Consider the following 17,238-nt stretch of genomic DNA (forward strand, 5'->3'; position numbering starts at 1 on the left):
TTGCCTTTTCAAACCAACGGCAGCGCCCAGAGCAGTGGACTCGCTTTCCCAGCATCCATCACCAGGCGGCGACGCGCCGGTGCAACACCGCCCCCTTTCCTTTCTTCCGCACTCGGCGGTTTAAGGTGTTTCGGCGCCTGCGCAGTAAGACGGGGCAACGTGTACGCCCCACCATCCATTGAGTGAGAGATAACAGGAACTGCAGATACTGGAAAATCTGAGATAATAAAGTGTGGAGCTGGACGAACACAGCAGGCCATACAGCACGTTAGGAGCAGGAAAGCTGATGTTTCGGGGCTAGACCCTTCATCAGAAATGGACTCCATTGGGTGAACTGCCCGGTGTTTCCAGTCTATTGCCCCAGTGCCTGCTGGGAGATGTAGTCCTGCGTGAGGCAACACGGGAGTTGGAGGCGGGGAGAGCAAGAGGACGGATGCCACACACACTGAGAGAAATCGTCTCCAACTGCAGTGATAATGAGAAAAGCTTCGCCTGTACACTGAAGGAAGGGAGCAGAGAGTCGAGGGTCGGTGGGTGGGGGTGCAGGGAAGGTGATAAGTAATAGTCGGAGCCCGAAGTAGGAGGCCACGCCCGCTTACGTGCGCGCGCAACTGGCCCTGGGTATTCTCTGCTCCGTTATTATAAAGGGGGAGTGGAAGGCGCCTTTTGGTTTCCTTCCCCTTTTATTTCTTCTCGTTCTCAGTTCGTGCGGAGCAGGCATCCGAAGAGCGAGCGATAGCCAGAGATCCATTGTCTGTGGAGGCGTGCGTTTGTTGTATTTCTTTTTCCTTTCTTTTCCCCACCCCCCCCCCCCGCCCCCGCCGTTATCCGAGTGGCAAAAGAAGCCGTCGTTGAAAGAAAGCCGCGGTACAAAAATGGTGAGAAAAGGTGTCTTTTTTTTCCCCCTCCTCAATTTTTTTCCCCCTCCTCAGATTTTTTTTGTTTATTTTTCCCGGGGAACACGGCGGACGAAAACTGGAGGCGGTTAAAATATTTTTCCGTTTTATTTTGCCCCCGACGGAGGTTCCGTTGTTTCGAGCCGCATTTTCTTTCCCTTCAACATAACGTTTTGTTTGTGCGGGAGAGGTTGGGGGTTGGGTGGAATAGGAAGTAAAGAGGCAGCCCGTCGTTAACGGCGCCGCCGGCCGTTTTGATGGAGCGGCCGGTGCCGAACCGGATTTTTATATCTCGAGTGGACCCCTGCCGCTGATGGTGAGGAAACCCCGGGCTGGGGGGGGGAAGAGAGAGCGAGCGACCCTCCGCGAGCCCCCGGACCAATCCGATCGCCGGGTGCTGTTTGACGTGGTGGAGGGGGTGGTGGGAGGAAGAGAGTCGGGGGCAAAGGCAGAGACCGCTAAGGTGGTGGTGGTCACTGCGCCTGCGTTCCGGGGGGGGGGGGTGGTGGGCAGCGGGTGTTCAGTGCGGGCGGGCCCTTGCCCCAATGACACCGTCTCCATTCCTTCCCTCTTTGTCTTGAGTGTTAAATCTCTAGGTTGACGTCTTCTTGCACGACCCCAAAAACACACCACACACTCCCCGGGGGCTTTGTGCTGTCCTGAATGGGTCGGTCGGGTTTGTTTTTACTTAATAACGTGTATCTTTTTCTCTTTCTCTCTCTCTCTCTCTCTCTCTCTCGTGTGTGTCTCCGCCCCACCCTGAGGAACGGTCTGATTTGCAGAATCCCGTTAGCTCGTGTTGGTTTCGGCCCTCTAGCGATCCTTTCAGTGAAGTTAGGGTGGGGTTGGACAGAGGGGATGAAAACCCTATTCATCTTTGAAAAGAGAGTGCACTGTAACATCTGCAGCTTTTGTTCTCTTCCCAGTTTTTGCAGAATTGCACGGAGCCCTTGCGTGCAATCGCCTTCCATGCATTCACTTTAAAAAGAGAAAAAACGTGTTGCTCGACATTTTGAGACTTGATCGGGGGCTTGGGGTTTCAGTTAAGAGGGGTTTTCAATCCCATCCATCTCATCTCCGTGAGATTTCAACCATTTTTTTCCCCCCTTATTCATTTTCAGATTCCTGTATTTTGAGCTTAGTCTCGCTGACCTGCTTTAGATGTATCTCTCTGGGAATCTGGCATCGCCAATCGGTTCTCTATTTCTCAGCTCCGTCTGCAAAAAAAAGTGTCCAGTTAACGGATTGAATCTTGTGATGTTTGCCGGATCTGTTTGGCTTGTTGGTGATGTTTCTTTGTTGGAACACGTCTGTGGTTTTAAAATGGCTTTTTATTTAAAACGAGATAGTGCTCATTCGCTGTAAAGCCTAGCAGATTAGGGTTAATGGGCACAGTGGTAAACGTGTGGGGTAACTTGCGATTCACGTTTCCTTCGGGCTCTGCATGGGGTTCAGCAGGGTCCCCTGATGATGGGCAGTGACTTTGATTAAAATGAAGGCTGCTGATCTGTCCTCTGTTTTGAGAATCTGCTTGTTTCCAGCGTAGCACGCTGACTTGAGTTCCATATCATCCCCCTGGATTTGCTGCCCTTATGTTTATGTAAGGTGTCTTGCGAAGTTGGCGAAAGCTATAAATGGGTTCACTCTCCGACTTGGCTCGTAAAAGCCACATTTTCAGTGAGAGCATCTGGCCTGAGTGCTGAGGAGCAGGAGGTGTCTTCCTTGGGGTAGTGAGTAAGCAGGGTATTGGTGGCTGGAGATTTTTTTGTCGATGCAAACGTTTCCTGTTGTGTGCCGTGCTGGCCTCGCCCTTCCCCACTGTCATTGAGCTGTTCGTTTGACGTGGTACCAGGTCTCGTTAGGCAAGAATCGAACTGTCTCTCAAAACCTCGAATGGAAATAGCTCACTTTTGCCGGAACCTGGCTCTTGTGAAAGTGCCATTTCCCTACAGTTCTGCAAAGCTGTTTAGTCACTTGGCTAGTTGATTTAAAAACAAAATCCAGAGGTTAACTACTGAACGGTTGCTTTTGCAGTGGTTTGACCAGCAGTTGGCCGGGGCAGCAGCATTGTTTTGTTACTGGAATCGTCAATAAAATTTGTCTACAAATGGCTAGTTCTGAAATCCAGTGAAAATGAAACTTCAGCTGAAATGTCAAATATTTTGCCTAATAAGGTGATTCCTGAAGCTGAGTTGCCAAGTGAGATGTATTCGTTGTTGAGTTTGACCTGCTTGAAGCCAGTTCATCCACTCGCTGGACATGATTGCTCCCAGTCGGGTGGCACAGCCAACACGTGCTGAGAAAGGACAGGTTTGATTTATTGATAATGTCCGGGTGAAATTTGTCATCTGCATTTTTTACTCCGTGCACTCTGAAGACATTCCTGCGTCGTTTCCATCTGGCAGGGGTGGATGATCATTTATAAAGCTGTAGTCAGCTTGTCCTGATCTTCCTTGGAGGTCCACAATTGGGTTATCCTGTCCAAGCTAGAGTCCAAAAGTGCTTTTCTTTAAATCAATCTTTTGGACAAGAGTGCCAGCCCACAACTGCCCTTTGGATCAGAACATTCCCCCTCAGTGCTCCCTGGATCCTTCCGTTGATTGGTCTTTGATCTGATAGGGGGAAGAACTACTTCCAATCCTCTTTTGCAGCCCCTCATCTTTTTTAGTAAAACAAACACAATAAACCTGCCCTCATCTTGTTCTGAGCTCTCCAACATTTCCTCATTGCTGTCTAGTCCTGGTGCTGTGCATTGTAAATCTTGTCTGCACTATCTCTAGTGTGATCAAATCCTTCCTGTAATGAGATGACCAGAGCTTTACAAGTTCCTTTTGCTGTTGTAGGAAGTTATACCATCACCATTTACCTCTGGCACTGTGGCTACATTCAGGGTTCTAATGTGCACTTGTTCCTTGGAATCTGATTATTTATAGTGTTCCTGGTGCCCCTTGCCTTGTGCTCTCCTCTTACATGTGGGTTTGTTTCCCTTTTCTGCTTGCAAAACCTAGTATCCTTCCTCAATACAACCGTGTAAACAGTTTATCTGTAGCTGTTCTTGGAAAGGTGATTTAGTATGGAATTGACAAGCACGCAGTTATGGTCTTGGAGGGACAGGGTTCAGGTAGAGTAGATAGGGAGGATCTTTCACTCCTTGGTCAGTAACTGGGGATGTGGCAAGGAAAGGAGCAAGGGGTTGAGGAGAATGGTGGTTGGTATCTGGAACTCTGCTTGAAATCAAGGCTGAGAGAGGCATTATTATCCCATTAGAAAAGCCTTACCAAAATCTTGCCTCTCTGCAGTCGGGCTGTATGTGTTCACTGTTTCCAAGTGATAGCAGAATGCAGGAATGCAGTGCTCTCCTGGATGCAATCCAGAGATTTGGAATCTCGGTCAACAAGTGGGAGCATGATTTCGGTGAGCACAGCATTAGAAAATTGCTTGATAACCAGTGCTGCTGTGATAGGCTGAAGGGCCTGTCCTCACTCATGCTAGTGAGGCTAGGGCCCCAAGTAGCTGAGTGCACAGCCACCGTTGGGGAGCATTGGTATCTGTTGAGCCTTGTAAGTGTGGCACTTGTCTTTTGCTAAATTCTGAAGTGGTATTTTGACAGTAAATAGTGAAATTAGCAACTTAATATGCGACTGTACTGGTGAATATAATACACACCACAAATTTCCTTCTGTCTTCTCTTCATATTTGCATTCTGCTGATCCCAGCTGTGAGCAGGGCTGAGTTAATTGTTCAATCGTGTTCCCACTTGTTGACAGAGGTTGCAGTCACCTGGATTGTATCCAGGACAGTGGTGCATTCCTGAGTTCTGTTATTGGTTGGGGACATTGAACATGTATGGTCTGACTCCATACAGCTGCACAGGTGAGGCAAGATTTTGGCAAGGCTTTTCTAACAGGGTAACTGGGCGAACCATTTGCGGAACATGTTTCCTATCCCCTCCAGGCAGCTGGGAAGGGTAATGGATGCTGGCCCAGCACAGTGGCAGTCATATCCCGTGAGAGAGACTCACCTTGAGTGAAGAGGAGTAACACTACAACAGGGAGGGGGCAGGTTGCATTCTGCATAAATACTAGCCAAACCTAATTAACAGTCATCAATCATGTGTACAATAAAGTTCTGTTTGACAGTCTTTTCAGTAACTGACAAAGCCATGTGAGTGTGACTCTGAAACCAGTCTTAGTGAAATTATTGGTTGGGAGTCAGTCAGTCAGTCATCATAGAAACAGGCCCTTTTGGTCCACCATGTCTACACTAACCAACAAATGCCACCTACACGTTCCCCCCCCCCCCCCCAGAGTGGGGGACTCGATTACTGTTGGTCACAATTTCAAGGTGAGAGGGGAAAAGTTTAAGGGAGATATGTGTGGAAATTTTTGTGCAGAGGGTGGTGGGTGCCTGAACGTATTGCTGGTAGAGGTGGGCATGATGGCATCATTTAACATGTATCTAGACAGATGCATGAATGGGCAGGGAGCAGAGGGATACAACCCTTGGGAAATACATGCCAGGTTTCGAGGATCTGGATCAGCACAGGCTTAGAGGGCCGAAGGGCCTGTTCCTGTGGTGTAATTTTCTTCTACACAGATCCCATTTACCGGTGCTTTGAGCATAGCCTAATAGCTCCTGCTTTATCCTGTTATATCTCTCCATTTTGGGATATGTGAATTAGATCCCCATTTAGAGTAGCTGGACCTGTCTCCTATCGGGGTGGGAATGTTGACAATGATAAAGGCAGTGGCTGACATTAGTCCGTAATTGCCCTTATGGTGGTGAGCTGCTGCTGTAGACACTCAGTGCAATTAGAGAGTGAGTTCCAGAATTTTTGACCAAGTCAACAAATGTTGTTCCAAGCCATGGGCAAGATAAAGGAGGAAGTTCTTTGGAGGCAGTATGAGCAGTCTGTTCTGAAACAGAAACTCAAAGGTCATATTCTCTGCATTCCCTGAGTCATGTGTAAACTGTACGTTGGTAAGTCAGATAGGAGGATGTGGCTGAAAGGTGTGGATTCCAATTCCTGAGGGTGTTGGCTCCAATGTTGCGGAAGGTGGGATCTCCGCCAGCACCCTGGAGCTGCTCTCGACAGAATTACTAGGGAATTGGAGGGGGATTTTAAATCAGTGTTGGGGGGGGGTGGTGGAGATCAAATTTGGGGTGGCATGGTGCCTCTCAGCGCCAGGGACCTGGGTTCAGTTCCAGCATTGGGACACTGAAAACTCCCACACAGTCTCCCCGTATCTCCATGGGTTTCTTTTGGGTGCCCCGGTTTCCTCCCACAGCCCAAAGATGTGCAGGTTAGGTGGGTTGGGCAGGGGGTTGTAGTCCAGGGTTTTTTGTTTTGGGTGGGGGTGGTGGGGAATGAGTCTGGGGTGAGGTGTTGGTCCTGATGGCCTGTTCCTGTACTGTAGGGATTCTACAGAATGTGACAAATCAGTCTCAAAGATCGAAGCTAACCTAGAGATGAAGTAAAATTTACAAAGACGAAGAGAAAAGCAAAGGCTCTCTAGTTGTGAAAAAGAGCTGTTGAACTGGGTGAAGACAGAAATGTGATCTGGTAGCCATAACGATGAGCTGGTGTGGGATGGGATCTGAATCTTGGTGTGCCTGAGACAGTAGGGGAGTAGGAAACAGTGGCTGTGCTGAATGATTGTATCAGCACTATACAGAAGGAGGCCCAAGTTCAAGTAACAGTTTGGGTTGAGGTGAGTTATGATATGCAAGGAGTTACTTGTGGGAATGCTGGGAGGGCTCTGCACCAGTAACAGTGTAGTTGTGTTGGGCTTACAGGAATGAATGAGCTTCTCCGAAAGGCTCTGTTAATCCTGGAAGTTTTTGATTGACGTCTCAACTAGAAACGCAGATGGGCAAAGGTGGTCGAGATCAGTGCTGCTCAACCAGTGGGATGCAGAGACCTAGCTGTGACCCCAGAGTTGACAGGATTCTTACCAGTGGGATGCAGAGACCTAGCTGTGACCCCAGAGTTGACAGGATTCTTACCAGTGGCTGCATCATTCTCATTGTTTTTTTAAACACTTTAGTGATGAAGCCTGTTGGCAAGATCACTCAACAACTTCACAAAATTTCATTAATGGTTAATGAAATGCTAATGTTAAAGGGCTGCCTGAAAGTGGAGTTTTGCATTTATGCTGGGAACCAGAGCTCTATGTGACAAGCAAGATGCAAAAAGATTGAGAACTTGGCTGAGGATTTCAAATATTCAGCTTGTTCTAGGGCTGATGATGACAACAGGCTATCCTAGGTGGTGTACAATGAGTTTCTAGTAGAGGTGTGCTGAAATGGTGGCGATCACTGATTAAATTTAACCTTCAGTTTAAAGGACAACAGAGTGGGTCTGAGAAAACTTAAAAGAATAATTTGTGACATGATAACAGCTGGCTAAAGTAAATTCACCGATGAATTAACAATTCCAGGGGATGGATCCACCATCCATGGTTAACTAAAGTGTTAGAAGACTTAAAATGTAATGAATGTGATTGTGGAAAGAGGAATTATCTGGAAGTTCAGGGAATTGGACAGAATATCTTAAAGCAGTAAACTGTCAAAATGGGGAAAAGTTGGTGTGGCAGATGCATTCATCCTGGAAGCAGTGCTGAATCAGGAAATAGAAGGGAGAGAAGATAGTTTTTGTATAATATGCCTTGTACTTGTCTTGCATGGCTGAGATGACTATACTGGGAAGATAGTGGAGAGAAGCAGCATGGATTTTGAAAGGCAAAGATGTGTATAAACCTTCATCTACCCGTCTAAATGAATCCACAAAATGGGACCCATGAAGTATGGGGTATTTGAGTTTTCAGTGTTTGATTAGGTCTCAAGATTTTGATAAATTAAAATCAGCTCATGAGGTGGGGGAATATACTGACTAGAATTGAAAGCTGATTAACTATCACAGCAATGTGGATAACAAAATCATTTAGGTTAGAAGCTGACGTTCAATGCTTAGCTCCTGGCTACACAATTTATCAATTATTTGGGTGTCTGGATCAGGAAAGAGGGCTGCTGAATTTTCCAGGATAGTGTCTAACGGGAGTGTCCTGTTTGATTAATTGGTCTACATGGATTATGTAATGGCTGTTTTAGAAAGTAAGAGCCCAGGGGATCCAGAGGAATGTAACAAGTCTGATAGGAAACTGCTCCCCAGGGATAGTGGTTCGTGTTTGTCACTGAGAGGCTGTTTCCATTGGCATTCTGCAGGGCTCAGTAGCTCCTCTGCTTTTTATGATGCTAATTAGATTAGATTCCCTACAGTGTGGAAACAGTCCCTTCGGCCCAACAAGCCCCTTGGAGCATCCCACTGAGACTCATCCCCCTAGAACTCTCACCCCTGAATACTCTGGGCAAGTTAGCATGGCCAGTCCACCTGGCCTGCACACCTTTGGACTGTGGGAGGAAACCAGAGCACACGCAGACACGGCAGAATGTGCAAACTACGCACAGTCACCCGATGCTGGAATTGAACCTGGGCCCCTGGCACTAAGGCTGCAGTGCTAACCACTGAGCCACCCTAATTAATATGTAAATGTTGAGGGTATGAATCAAGGTTTGCAAAAAGTAAAACCATGCTTTGTTGTGAGGAGGGAAGCAGCCTGGCAGAAAAATGACTAATATACTTTGACCTGAAGTGAGATGTTACATTTTGAGAGGTCAACAAAACACAGAAATCCAGCCTGTTGATATGCTGTAACTTGGAAGGCTGCAGACAAAATCCTGGAAAATGGGACTAGATTGGCTGGTGCCTCCATTTTCAGCTACAGCAGACCCTCTTACCCTCACGGTTACTGTCTCTAGTGGCCGAGTTCCTGTTGGGCTTTGCAGGTAAGTGCAGTATGTAATCAGTAGGACAAGTGGAATGCCTGTTTTTATTGCAAGGACATGTCGGGAGGTGTGCAGGGCAGTATGGGAGTGCACTTTTGGTCTTAGAACTGCAAGGACATAGCCTCCTTAAATTAGTGTTGTTAGGCTGAGTGCTAGGATGATGAGTTGAGAAACGGTTGGGTTGATGCTTATGTGGTGTTCAGTAGAATACAATGTTATCTTGCTGAGGGCCCTTCGCAGGATAAATGTGGAGAGGATGTTGCCTTTGAGGGGTTCTTCCATTCCCTTTGTCAGTGAGTCTTCTATCAGTTTTGGTATCTGCATCACCATTTCCTGTAACAGAGAGCTGGCTCAATGTTAATCATTCTGGTTTGTCCGTTAGCTATCAACATCCTGCTCGGCACTGTTAGTGACGTTTTCTACCTCTGTTAACACACAAGGTTGTAAAGTTGTTGGATTGGTAAATCAGAGCAACATTCAATTCAAGGTTGGTCCCATCTGGTTAACTAATGTGAGATAACACGCTGTGAAGCTGGATGAACACAGCAGGCTGAGCAGGAAAGTTTGACGTTTTGGGTCGTGACCCTTCTTCAGAAAATTGACTGATTATCTAATGCCCTTTTTAGGGAAGCAGATCTGCTATCCTTGCCTGGTCTGGCCCACATGTGACTCCAGATCTACAGCATTGCTTGTCTTCTCAAATGGCTGAGAGACGTTGGGTTCAAAGGTAATGGGGGGGTGGTAGACAGCCAGTGACTTTTGTGATCAAAAAACCAAGAAAATGCATGCGCTTGTCTTCCCAGGCATCTGGTGTTGCAGTCTCTGATGAAGTGGTGTGCTGTTTCAATGACATGAAAGTGCGCAAATCATGCAGCCAGGCAGATTTGAAGAAGAGGAAGAAGGCAGTGCTCTTTAAATTGGATGATAGTAAAGAGAAGATAATTGTGGACCAGGAGAAGCAGATTACAGTTGGAGATGTTTTGGAGCAAAGAATTTGTGACCCGCTCAACAGCTTTATTAAAATGCTTCCATTGAACGATTGCCGCTATGCTCTTTATGATGCATCCTTCGAGACCAAGGAGACAAAGAAGGAAGAGTTGATCTTCATGCACTGGTAAGGGAACAATTACAATTCATTGTCTTGCTGCAATTATAAGGGAAGGCTGGGACTTTTCTCACTGGAGCATAAGAGGCTGAGAGGTGACTGTTGAGAAGTTTGTTAAATAATGAGGGGTGCAAGAGTTAATGGTGGCTGAATTTCCCCCTAATGGGGGTTTGAAGCTGAGATTTTAAAGGCGTGAGACACTTTATTACACAGGGTGGTTAGTGGTGGAATGAACTTGTTGAGGAAGTGGTGAATCTCGGCACCATGATAGTGTTTAAAACTTTGTGATTAGGGATGTTTGGAGGGCTGTGGGCCAGGAGCAGGTGGGTGGGAACAGTTTAGTTTGGGATTATGGTGGGTATGGACTGGTTGGACCGAAGGGTCTGTCTCCGTGCTCTATGGCTGTGATACATTGGCACACTGTAGGCTCATGGGCTCCTCTTGAGACTAATCAGCTCATCTACAAACTTAACCTAGATTCAGAAGCCAATCAGACACTGTATCTTGGCTACCACTGTGCTGTTCTTGATTTGAAAAGCTGTTTTCTGTTCGGCTTTGTGTGTGTGTGTGAACTTCAGATGAGAAGACCTGATGGGGTTGGGCTTCAGAAGGAACACCTCGTGGGGAGTGGGAACAATGTGGACTGGTTGTTTACCCACCATAGGTTGAGGTGAATAATGTGGCTAGATTGAGGAAATTTAAATCTCACAAGGGAGGATGGAATGTGTGTTGAAGCTGCTAGTCAGTCTGGTGCACTCTAGCATTACAACAGTGGCATTAGCGATGACTGATTTTCATGGTAACTGCACAGGAGTTTGTACTCCTGTAAAGTGGGGTGGTGAGGTGCAGGCTCCTCTTAAAGATGTTCATAGCTATTGTCTTGATTTCCAACAGGGTTCCTGAAGATGCATCTGTGGCATGTAAAATGATCTATGCTAGCTCCAAGGATGCCTTGAAAAAGAAGTTTACAGGTATGACTTTCTGCCTTGCAGAGTTGTTTTTTTGCTGCTCTTTAATTCTGAAGTCTAGAGGGCTGAGGTCTTTAACACTTTAATCCTTCACTCTCGGTCTACAAAGGCCATGAGGGAATGCTGGCCCTGTGCAGGGAGGTTCACTTGAGGTATTCAAAAGAATGTAGGTGATTGATTGTATAGAAAGCACGTGCGGAGCAAGAAGGCAGGTGGCTGGCACCAAGTCATGCTCCTCATTTTGGAGCAGCAGTGCAGAGACAATGTAACAAATAGCCCCCTGCACTGAATGTGATTTCATCTATAGGCCACTGCACATTTCCAGTATCCACTGAGGGGTGCAGGTGCTGACTAATTGCAGCTTTATTGTTAAGCTTTGAGTGGAATCTCTCTCCCATGTAACCACAAGATAGTAAATGGAGGCTTCTGCTAGACACTGGTGACATGGCACCTCCCATCCCACCTGACCCAGGAGCAGCAGTTTCTAGGCTGGCCCTGCATCTCCCTGTGGTGCTTTGAATCATGGAGTTTTTAATGACATGGAAACAGGCCCTTTGGCCTTATCTCCATGTTGGTCATCAAACATGTAGCCATTTGTGCATGGCATGGCAACAGTGACAATCTCATTTTATTTTTTCTCTTGCCTTGGCAGCCTGTAATACAGCTCACCTGGGCCTACGGGCTTAGCTTTTAGCAGGCTTGATTAGCTACCAAGCATTTATTTAGCATTCATGCAGCACTGAGTGCCTAAACAAAAATGTTTTTATCAAATTGATGTTTCATTGCAGGAGTGAAGCATGAGTGGCAGGTGACTTCCATTGAAGAATTAATGGACCGCTGTGAGCTGGCATCAAAGCTGGGGTCAGGCGTTATTGCATTTGAATCGCAGAAAATCTAGTGCCAGTGCATTGAGCTTCCATGTTTGTCACGTGCTGTGGGTTTTATTGCTTGCAGAGTACCTTCCAGTTTATGTATCTTTGACTTCCCATCTGACTCTTGCTTTTAACCTGTTTGTAATCGGGACCTAACTAGAAAGTTGTGGGACAAAAAAAAAATCAAAGTACTGTTCATCAGGCTACAAGGGGCTGTAGAGAGACTTGCTGCCAAAATTGTTTTCTCAAGGCCAAGCCTACAGTTACAGTGGAACAGGTCAGGCAGGGTAGAAAACCCACTACAATGCCTGAATATTAACTTGTCGCAATCATTCCATGCAATGTGATCTTAATTCTGGTTGGGAGATTTTTGACTTGACAAGTTTGTGTAAGCATAACCTCTCAGCTTCAGGAGTGGAGATTTTTTAAACCATTAATCATGCAAGCTTGATTTAATTACCCTTTTGGTGTCTCTGAATTTTTGGAAGTCTGCACCCCCATCCCCCAAAATCCAGATGCCTTTACACCTCTGAAATCAGCCTGTTTCTGGTTTGATTGTCCTTTTGACATTCATTCCATGCATCATTCCCTGAGTTCTAACAAGACTCCACCTCTGGTAAGGGCTGACCCCACAATCTCAGCACTGCATTATAACGTGACCAACTCTTGTTTTGGGGGTGGAGAGGCAGTGACTACCAGTTCTGAGGACCGAATCATGTAGTGTGTTTTGCAGGTGGTTAATTGTTGGGTGGGATTTGGGGGCCTGACTAATGTGGAAGCAACATTATTAATCCTTGAAATAAACTTAGTATGAAAATCTTGTCTAACTGTTGAATCTTGTGCCTCTAAGACCCTGACTCAGCTAAGGTATGAGATCCTGCCACATCTGTTTCCATGACTACTTCAAGGGCCATAGTGTACAAGGCTTGAGCCAAGTCCTAGAAAGTAGGACCAGAATAGACGAGTGTTTGACTGGCACAGACATGGGCTGAAGGATCTTCCTGTAAAACTGGCCTGTCTTCAGCATCTCAACCCCTCTGGCTAGAATGTACTCTGCCTTTCCAGCAGTGGTTTTGTCAACAGGGGAAATCTTGCTGGATTGTCACCACATTGTCTCACTGTCACTGTTCAGAATTGCTCTTGTGCCTCATGTTGATTACTTAAAGCTTCCCACACTTGTATGTGACAGAAGTAGCAGCACAGCTTCTAAACAATGTGCAGAAGTCCTGCTTTAAGGAAGTTACAAACTTTGCAGATGAAGTTCCCTTGAGCCACAAAGTTTAGACAATGCAAGTCAAAGAACCTGTTGGAATACTTTAAATGTCAAAAATCAGTAAATGCAAGTGCCTTTAATCTCCAGTCGATAACTTTCTATAGGAGTACAAACATTTCATTACTAGACTACTTAACATTGCATTTACATCCATCCTTGGGATCAAAACCCTCATTCTCTGGATGTAGTCTCCCCAGCTCCATGTACAACATCAGCATAAACTCCCTACTTTTTGAATTCTCCTGCTTGGTTATGAAGTTTTGTACTTGGGGGAATCTGGGAGTCCTCAATCTCCAGGTTCACCATTTGTTTTTTAATTCTTACTTGGCTTTGATAAAATTCTCAATTTCCCCACAATTCATTTTTGCAGTCCATGCTCAAACTGAGGTCATCTTTATAAAATTTACTTTTCCACTTATATCATCAGCACATTTTAGCAACCCTAGCTTCTATCCCACTCCAAATCACTTAAAAGTTGACAGCCTGACCAATGACTTTTGTTCTACAAGCTGCAGGAGGAGAGAAGAGAGAAAACGGAAGCCCCTTCATGTCTACTGCTTGTAAATACAAAAACAATTGCTGGAAAAGTTCATCAGGTCTGGCAGTATCTATGGAGAGAAATCAGACAATGTTTTGGAGCCCCTGACCCAGAGTTCTGAGGAAGGGTTACTACTAGCCTAGAGATGTCTCAAAGGCTGCTGTTAGACCTGATCTTTTACAGCAAACTTTGTTTTTAGTTTTTGAGTCCTGATACCCATCTGATCCCCTACTGATTGACATTTCCTGGAGTTCCACCTTACATTCACATGTTTAGAATGTTCCTTGTCATTACAGCAAAAGAGAGAAAAAAAACCAAACCTGATTAGCTCATCTTCCATGATTCAAGACTTCCTGTAAGATCAAGTCTGGCTGTCATTGCTAACTTTCCCATATTTGAATTTTTTTCCTTGTCGTTTTGACTTTATGCTGTCTATCCTGACTTGCTATTCATCTCTAATTAGATTGAAAGTTGATAAAATTTTTATTTTAGTATGGGAGGGTAGGCCCCTTTAGTTTTCTTGTTAGACAGTGCCTGTAAAGTGTCTGCCACTGCATTGGTTGCCCCACCCTTAAACCTAGTTATGCGTTTCAAGACTAGCAGCACAAGATGCTGCTGACCATCAGCAGAAATTTCACACCATCTACAAGCCTATGGCCTGGGATATCCCAGACACTACCATTACTATCAAACCGTGGCTTGACGATGAGCACAAACCACACTGGTTGCACCTAGAAGTGTGAGGGGAGATTAGATCCAAGCTCTGTAATCCTGCTGCATCTGGTCAAGCACAGTAGTGAACAATTAAAGGGGATGATGTATTGCTCATGCAGAGAGAGAGGAGAAAAAAAAACCTCCAGCATTACAATATTCCAATTATACGACTGAGGACATGCTTCAAAGTGTGTTGCACTCTAATCCCAGCTTTACTTCTACAGTAGCACCACCAAAATTACCCAGCTGACTATGGAATGCTCAGTGCAGGGTACTGAGCCCAACTTATAGCTTGGGCTGCTTCCCTGCCTTGCACTGCTCAGCACCATACAAGACTCCATAGATATTGAAGGCTTAGGAACAGGTAGCTTGTAATATCCACATCCTACACTGTAGGAGACAATGCCTGTCTCCAAGCAATGGAGTGCAGTTTCATTCACTTGGCAGTGAACAGCAGCATCATTGCTGAATCCACAACTTCCTGGGAGGTTCCCACTGAAGTAGACCAGCCATTTAAGTGATGGAACATCCCCACACACCTGGATGAGCACATCTTCAGCTACAGTCAAAACACATCATTTAGGACAAAGCAGTCCACTTGATAGGCACATCTAGAATGGCCGAGCAATAGCCAGTACAGCCAATGCTAGAGGCAGAGATAATGGTGTGGAGCTGGAGGAGCACAGGGCAGGCAGCCTTAGAAGATGACATCTAATAGTGCTTGTCCTGCTGTATTCCTCCAGGTCCACAGTGCGTTATCTAGGACCATCCACCCTTTTGGATTTCTTGCCCCTCTTTAGGCCTAGGCCCAAAACATCAGCTTTTGTGCTCTTTTAAAGATGCTACTTGGCCTGCAGTATTCATCCAGCTTCACACTATCTCCTGAAACCCTGTCTGGTTATGTAGCTCAAGGTCACAGGTCTACATAATTACCTCATGTAGAAATAGCAAACATCACTGCTGTTCCAACAAGTGCTAATGACACATTGACATGGTCCTACTAGGCCTTTAGATCATAGCCTCCATCTAGCTCACAACCACCAGGCAACACAGGATATGGAATCTTGCTACACAAAGTAGTATGCACTAGGTCCATGCAGGGGCTCAACCTCATCACACAGTGATGAGTCAGCAGTACTGAGTAACACTGGAGCTTCAGGGTAGGCGGCAAGGGTACAGTGATAATGTTCCCCCAGATCCTTTTGTTAGGCAGCATAGCACAGAGCAGCTGACACAAATCAGATTTTCTGCTCAAAATTTTATTTACAAAGATTGAAGTCTGGAACTTTAAAAAGGGAAGCTGCTGGAAGATTTGCTTAAATTAGGACTGCAAACAAAACAACAATTTTCCATCCCCCAAAGAGGGGGAAAAAGTACAAACATCTTAGGGGCTTGTGTCACAACACGACTGGACACTGCTCACTCCCTATAGTAGGTGACAAGACAGTCAATAATAATTATTGTTTGACATTTAACACAAGTTATTTTGATGCTTTCATACTTTGGTGCACTTATTTATACATCCAAATCAATTCAGTAATTTTATTCAGCACGACTAGACATGAACCAAAAGGCTGGTTACTCAAAACTGAACAAGCAATTGAGGAAATGGAGAGAAGCCACTCAGGACTCCTATTTGTGCAGCTGAACAAAAGCTGAAAACAAGGAGTATTGAGAGTTCAGAATACATTTTTATATAATATGTCCGTTCAGCTGGTAGACAATATTAGCTCAGTGCCCGCTGAGCTCTCCCCTTTACAGATCCAGTGGTTTCCCAGTGAGTGGGTATCAATGTCACAAAATGGAACATGTTCCACCAAATAGTCCCTAGACAGGGACAGCACCAGGGTCAGATACAGAATGAGGCTACACTCTTTCTCACCCCAAAACACTCACAGGACAGGGGTTCTATTTAAAAGCTCCCTTGACACTGTCCCAATCTACAAAGTGCCCTCTGCAGTGATTCAGTTACTTTTAGGGAGTTGATGGTTCTGTTGTCAAAACTGGTTAGCATGGCCTGCTCACATTACTGTCAGTCAGTGAGGGCAGGCCAGATGCTAGGAAGGGTCATGATTATTAACCTGGTTGGACAGACGTGCACACATCTGGGTGTAGGAGTGCTGATTGTTATTTGCTATCCAGATGCTCAAGACATGCTCCAGTGGTCCCTGGCATCAGGTATACCGGTGCCAATCAGGTGGCTATGGCTGGGCAAGTCATAGGGGCCTCCAGGAGAGGAAAACATTGAACTCGCCATTTCTATTCAGACAGGTCCTTCACTAGCCAGCCTGCAAAAGCAGCCCATTGGCCAAAAAGAGAGAAAAAAAAAAGTGGTGGGAAGGAAGAGGGGGGGACACTAAGGACTTTCAAACACCAACCCTTACCCAACCAAGGTGCCAGGTTCACACAGAGACTGACCCCCACCCCCAGGGCAGAAACCCACAGCTATCCCCACGCTGATTAGTGTTCCTAGTGGTCAACAATTATAAGAACACATGATGAACAAAAAGAAAAAAGAAAAAAGGTATGTTTGTGCATTGGCCCAAACAGATGGTCATCTCCAGATGCTGTGTAGTGAAGCAGAGAATGATCCTACTGTTCACCTCGCAGGGAACTCAAGCAGTTCCTTAGTAGTAATAGGTTGGCCTGGAAACAAAAAGATAAGATTACTTCTACCAAAAGAAAAAAAACTTCAAAATAACTTATCCCAGCGACTTGCATTTATCCAGTGGCCAAGCATCAAGACACTCTACAAGGGCTGCAGGTAGAAGGAGTGTGACAGCACGTGCATTGCGTGGGGGCAGGCAGTGATCAGAGGGTCTTCAGGCCCTGTGTTTCCGAGGGGGAGGCGGGTGTGAATGCAGGAGCTGAGACAAAGGAAATATACATCCAGAACATTCCATTTTAAAAACCGAGAGGCCATTCAGTCTGGTGAAATGTGCACTAACTCTCCAAACAAGCAGATCAACTTTGTTCCACATTCACAGCATTCCACAAGTTAATCATGTCATGGCAAGTTTATTTATT

The 17,238-nt window shown here is 45.8% G+C and overlaps 2 protein-coding genes across 5 annotated transcripts in view; one reads left to right on the forward strand and one right to left on the reverse strand.

The window, feature by feature from the left end:
- Nucleotides 1–600: 600 nt before the first annotated feature.
- LOC125449384 (cofilin-2-like) lies at nucleotides 601–12,503 on the forward strand. Its single transcript, XM_048525146.2, has 4 exons — nucleotides 601–878; nucleotides 9,545–9,855; nucleotides 10,741–10,817; nucleotides 11,603–12,503. Exons 1-4 carry the CDS (start codon nucleotides 876–878, stop codon nucleotides 11,710–11,712), a joined length of 501 nt encoding a protein of 166 aa, XP_048381103.1. The 5' UTR covers nucleotides 601–875; the 3' UTR covers nucleotides 11,713–12,503.
- Nucleotides 12,504–15,454: 2,951 nt separating this feature from the next.
- The window catches only part of LOC125449381 (sorting nexin-32-like), a 32,964-nt gene continuing 31,180 nt past the window's right edge, over nucleotides 15,455–17,238 (reverse strand). For all 4 annotated transcript variants that reach the window (XM_048525140.1, XM_048525142.2, XM_048525141.1 and 1 more), the window contains exon 13: nucleotides 15,455–16,857. In XM_048525140.1, the coding sequence (XP_048381097.1) occupies nucleotides 16,804–16,857 (54 nt within the window). In that variant the 3' untranslated portion in view covers nucleotides 15,455–16,803. The remainder of the gene's footprint in view (nucleotides 16,858–17,238) is intronic.

The sequence above is a fragment of the Stegostoma tigrinum genome, chromosome 42 (assembly GCF_030684315.1).
Source record: "Stegostoma tigrinum isolate sSteTig4 chromosome 42, sSteTig4.hap1, whole genome shotgun sequence".
Classification (NCBI taxonomy): Eukaryota; Metazoa; Chordata; class Chondrichthyes; order Orectolobiformes; family Stegostomatidae; genus Stegostoma; species Stegostoma tigrinum.

Excerpts from the sequence above, each read along its gene's own strand:
- LOC125449384 (XM_048525146.2), top strand. Across the intron at positions 9,856-10,740 it reads GAGTTGATCTTCATGCACTG|GGTTCCTGAAGATGCATCTG; the intron begins GTAAGGGAACAA and ends GATTTCCAACAG. Across the intron at positions 10,818-11,602 it reads CTTGAAAAAGAAGTTTACAG|GAGTGAAGCATGAGTGGCAG; the intron begins GTATGACTTTCT and ends GTTTCATTGCAG.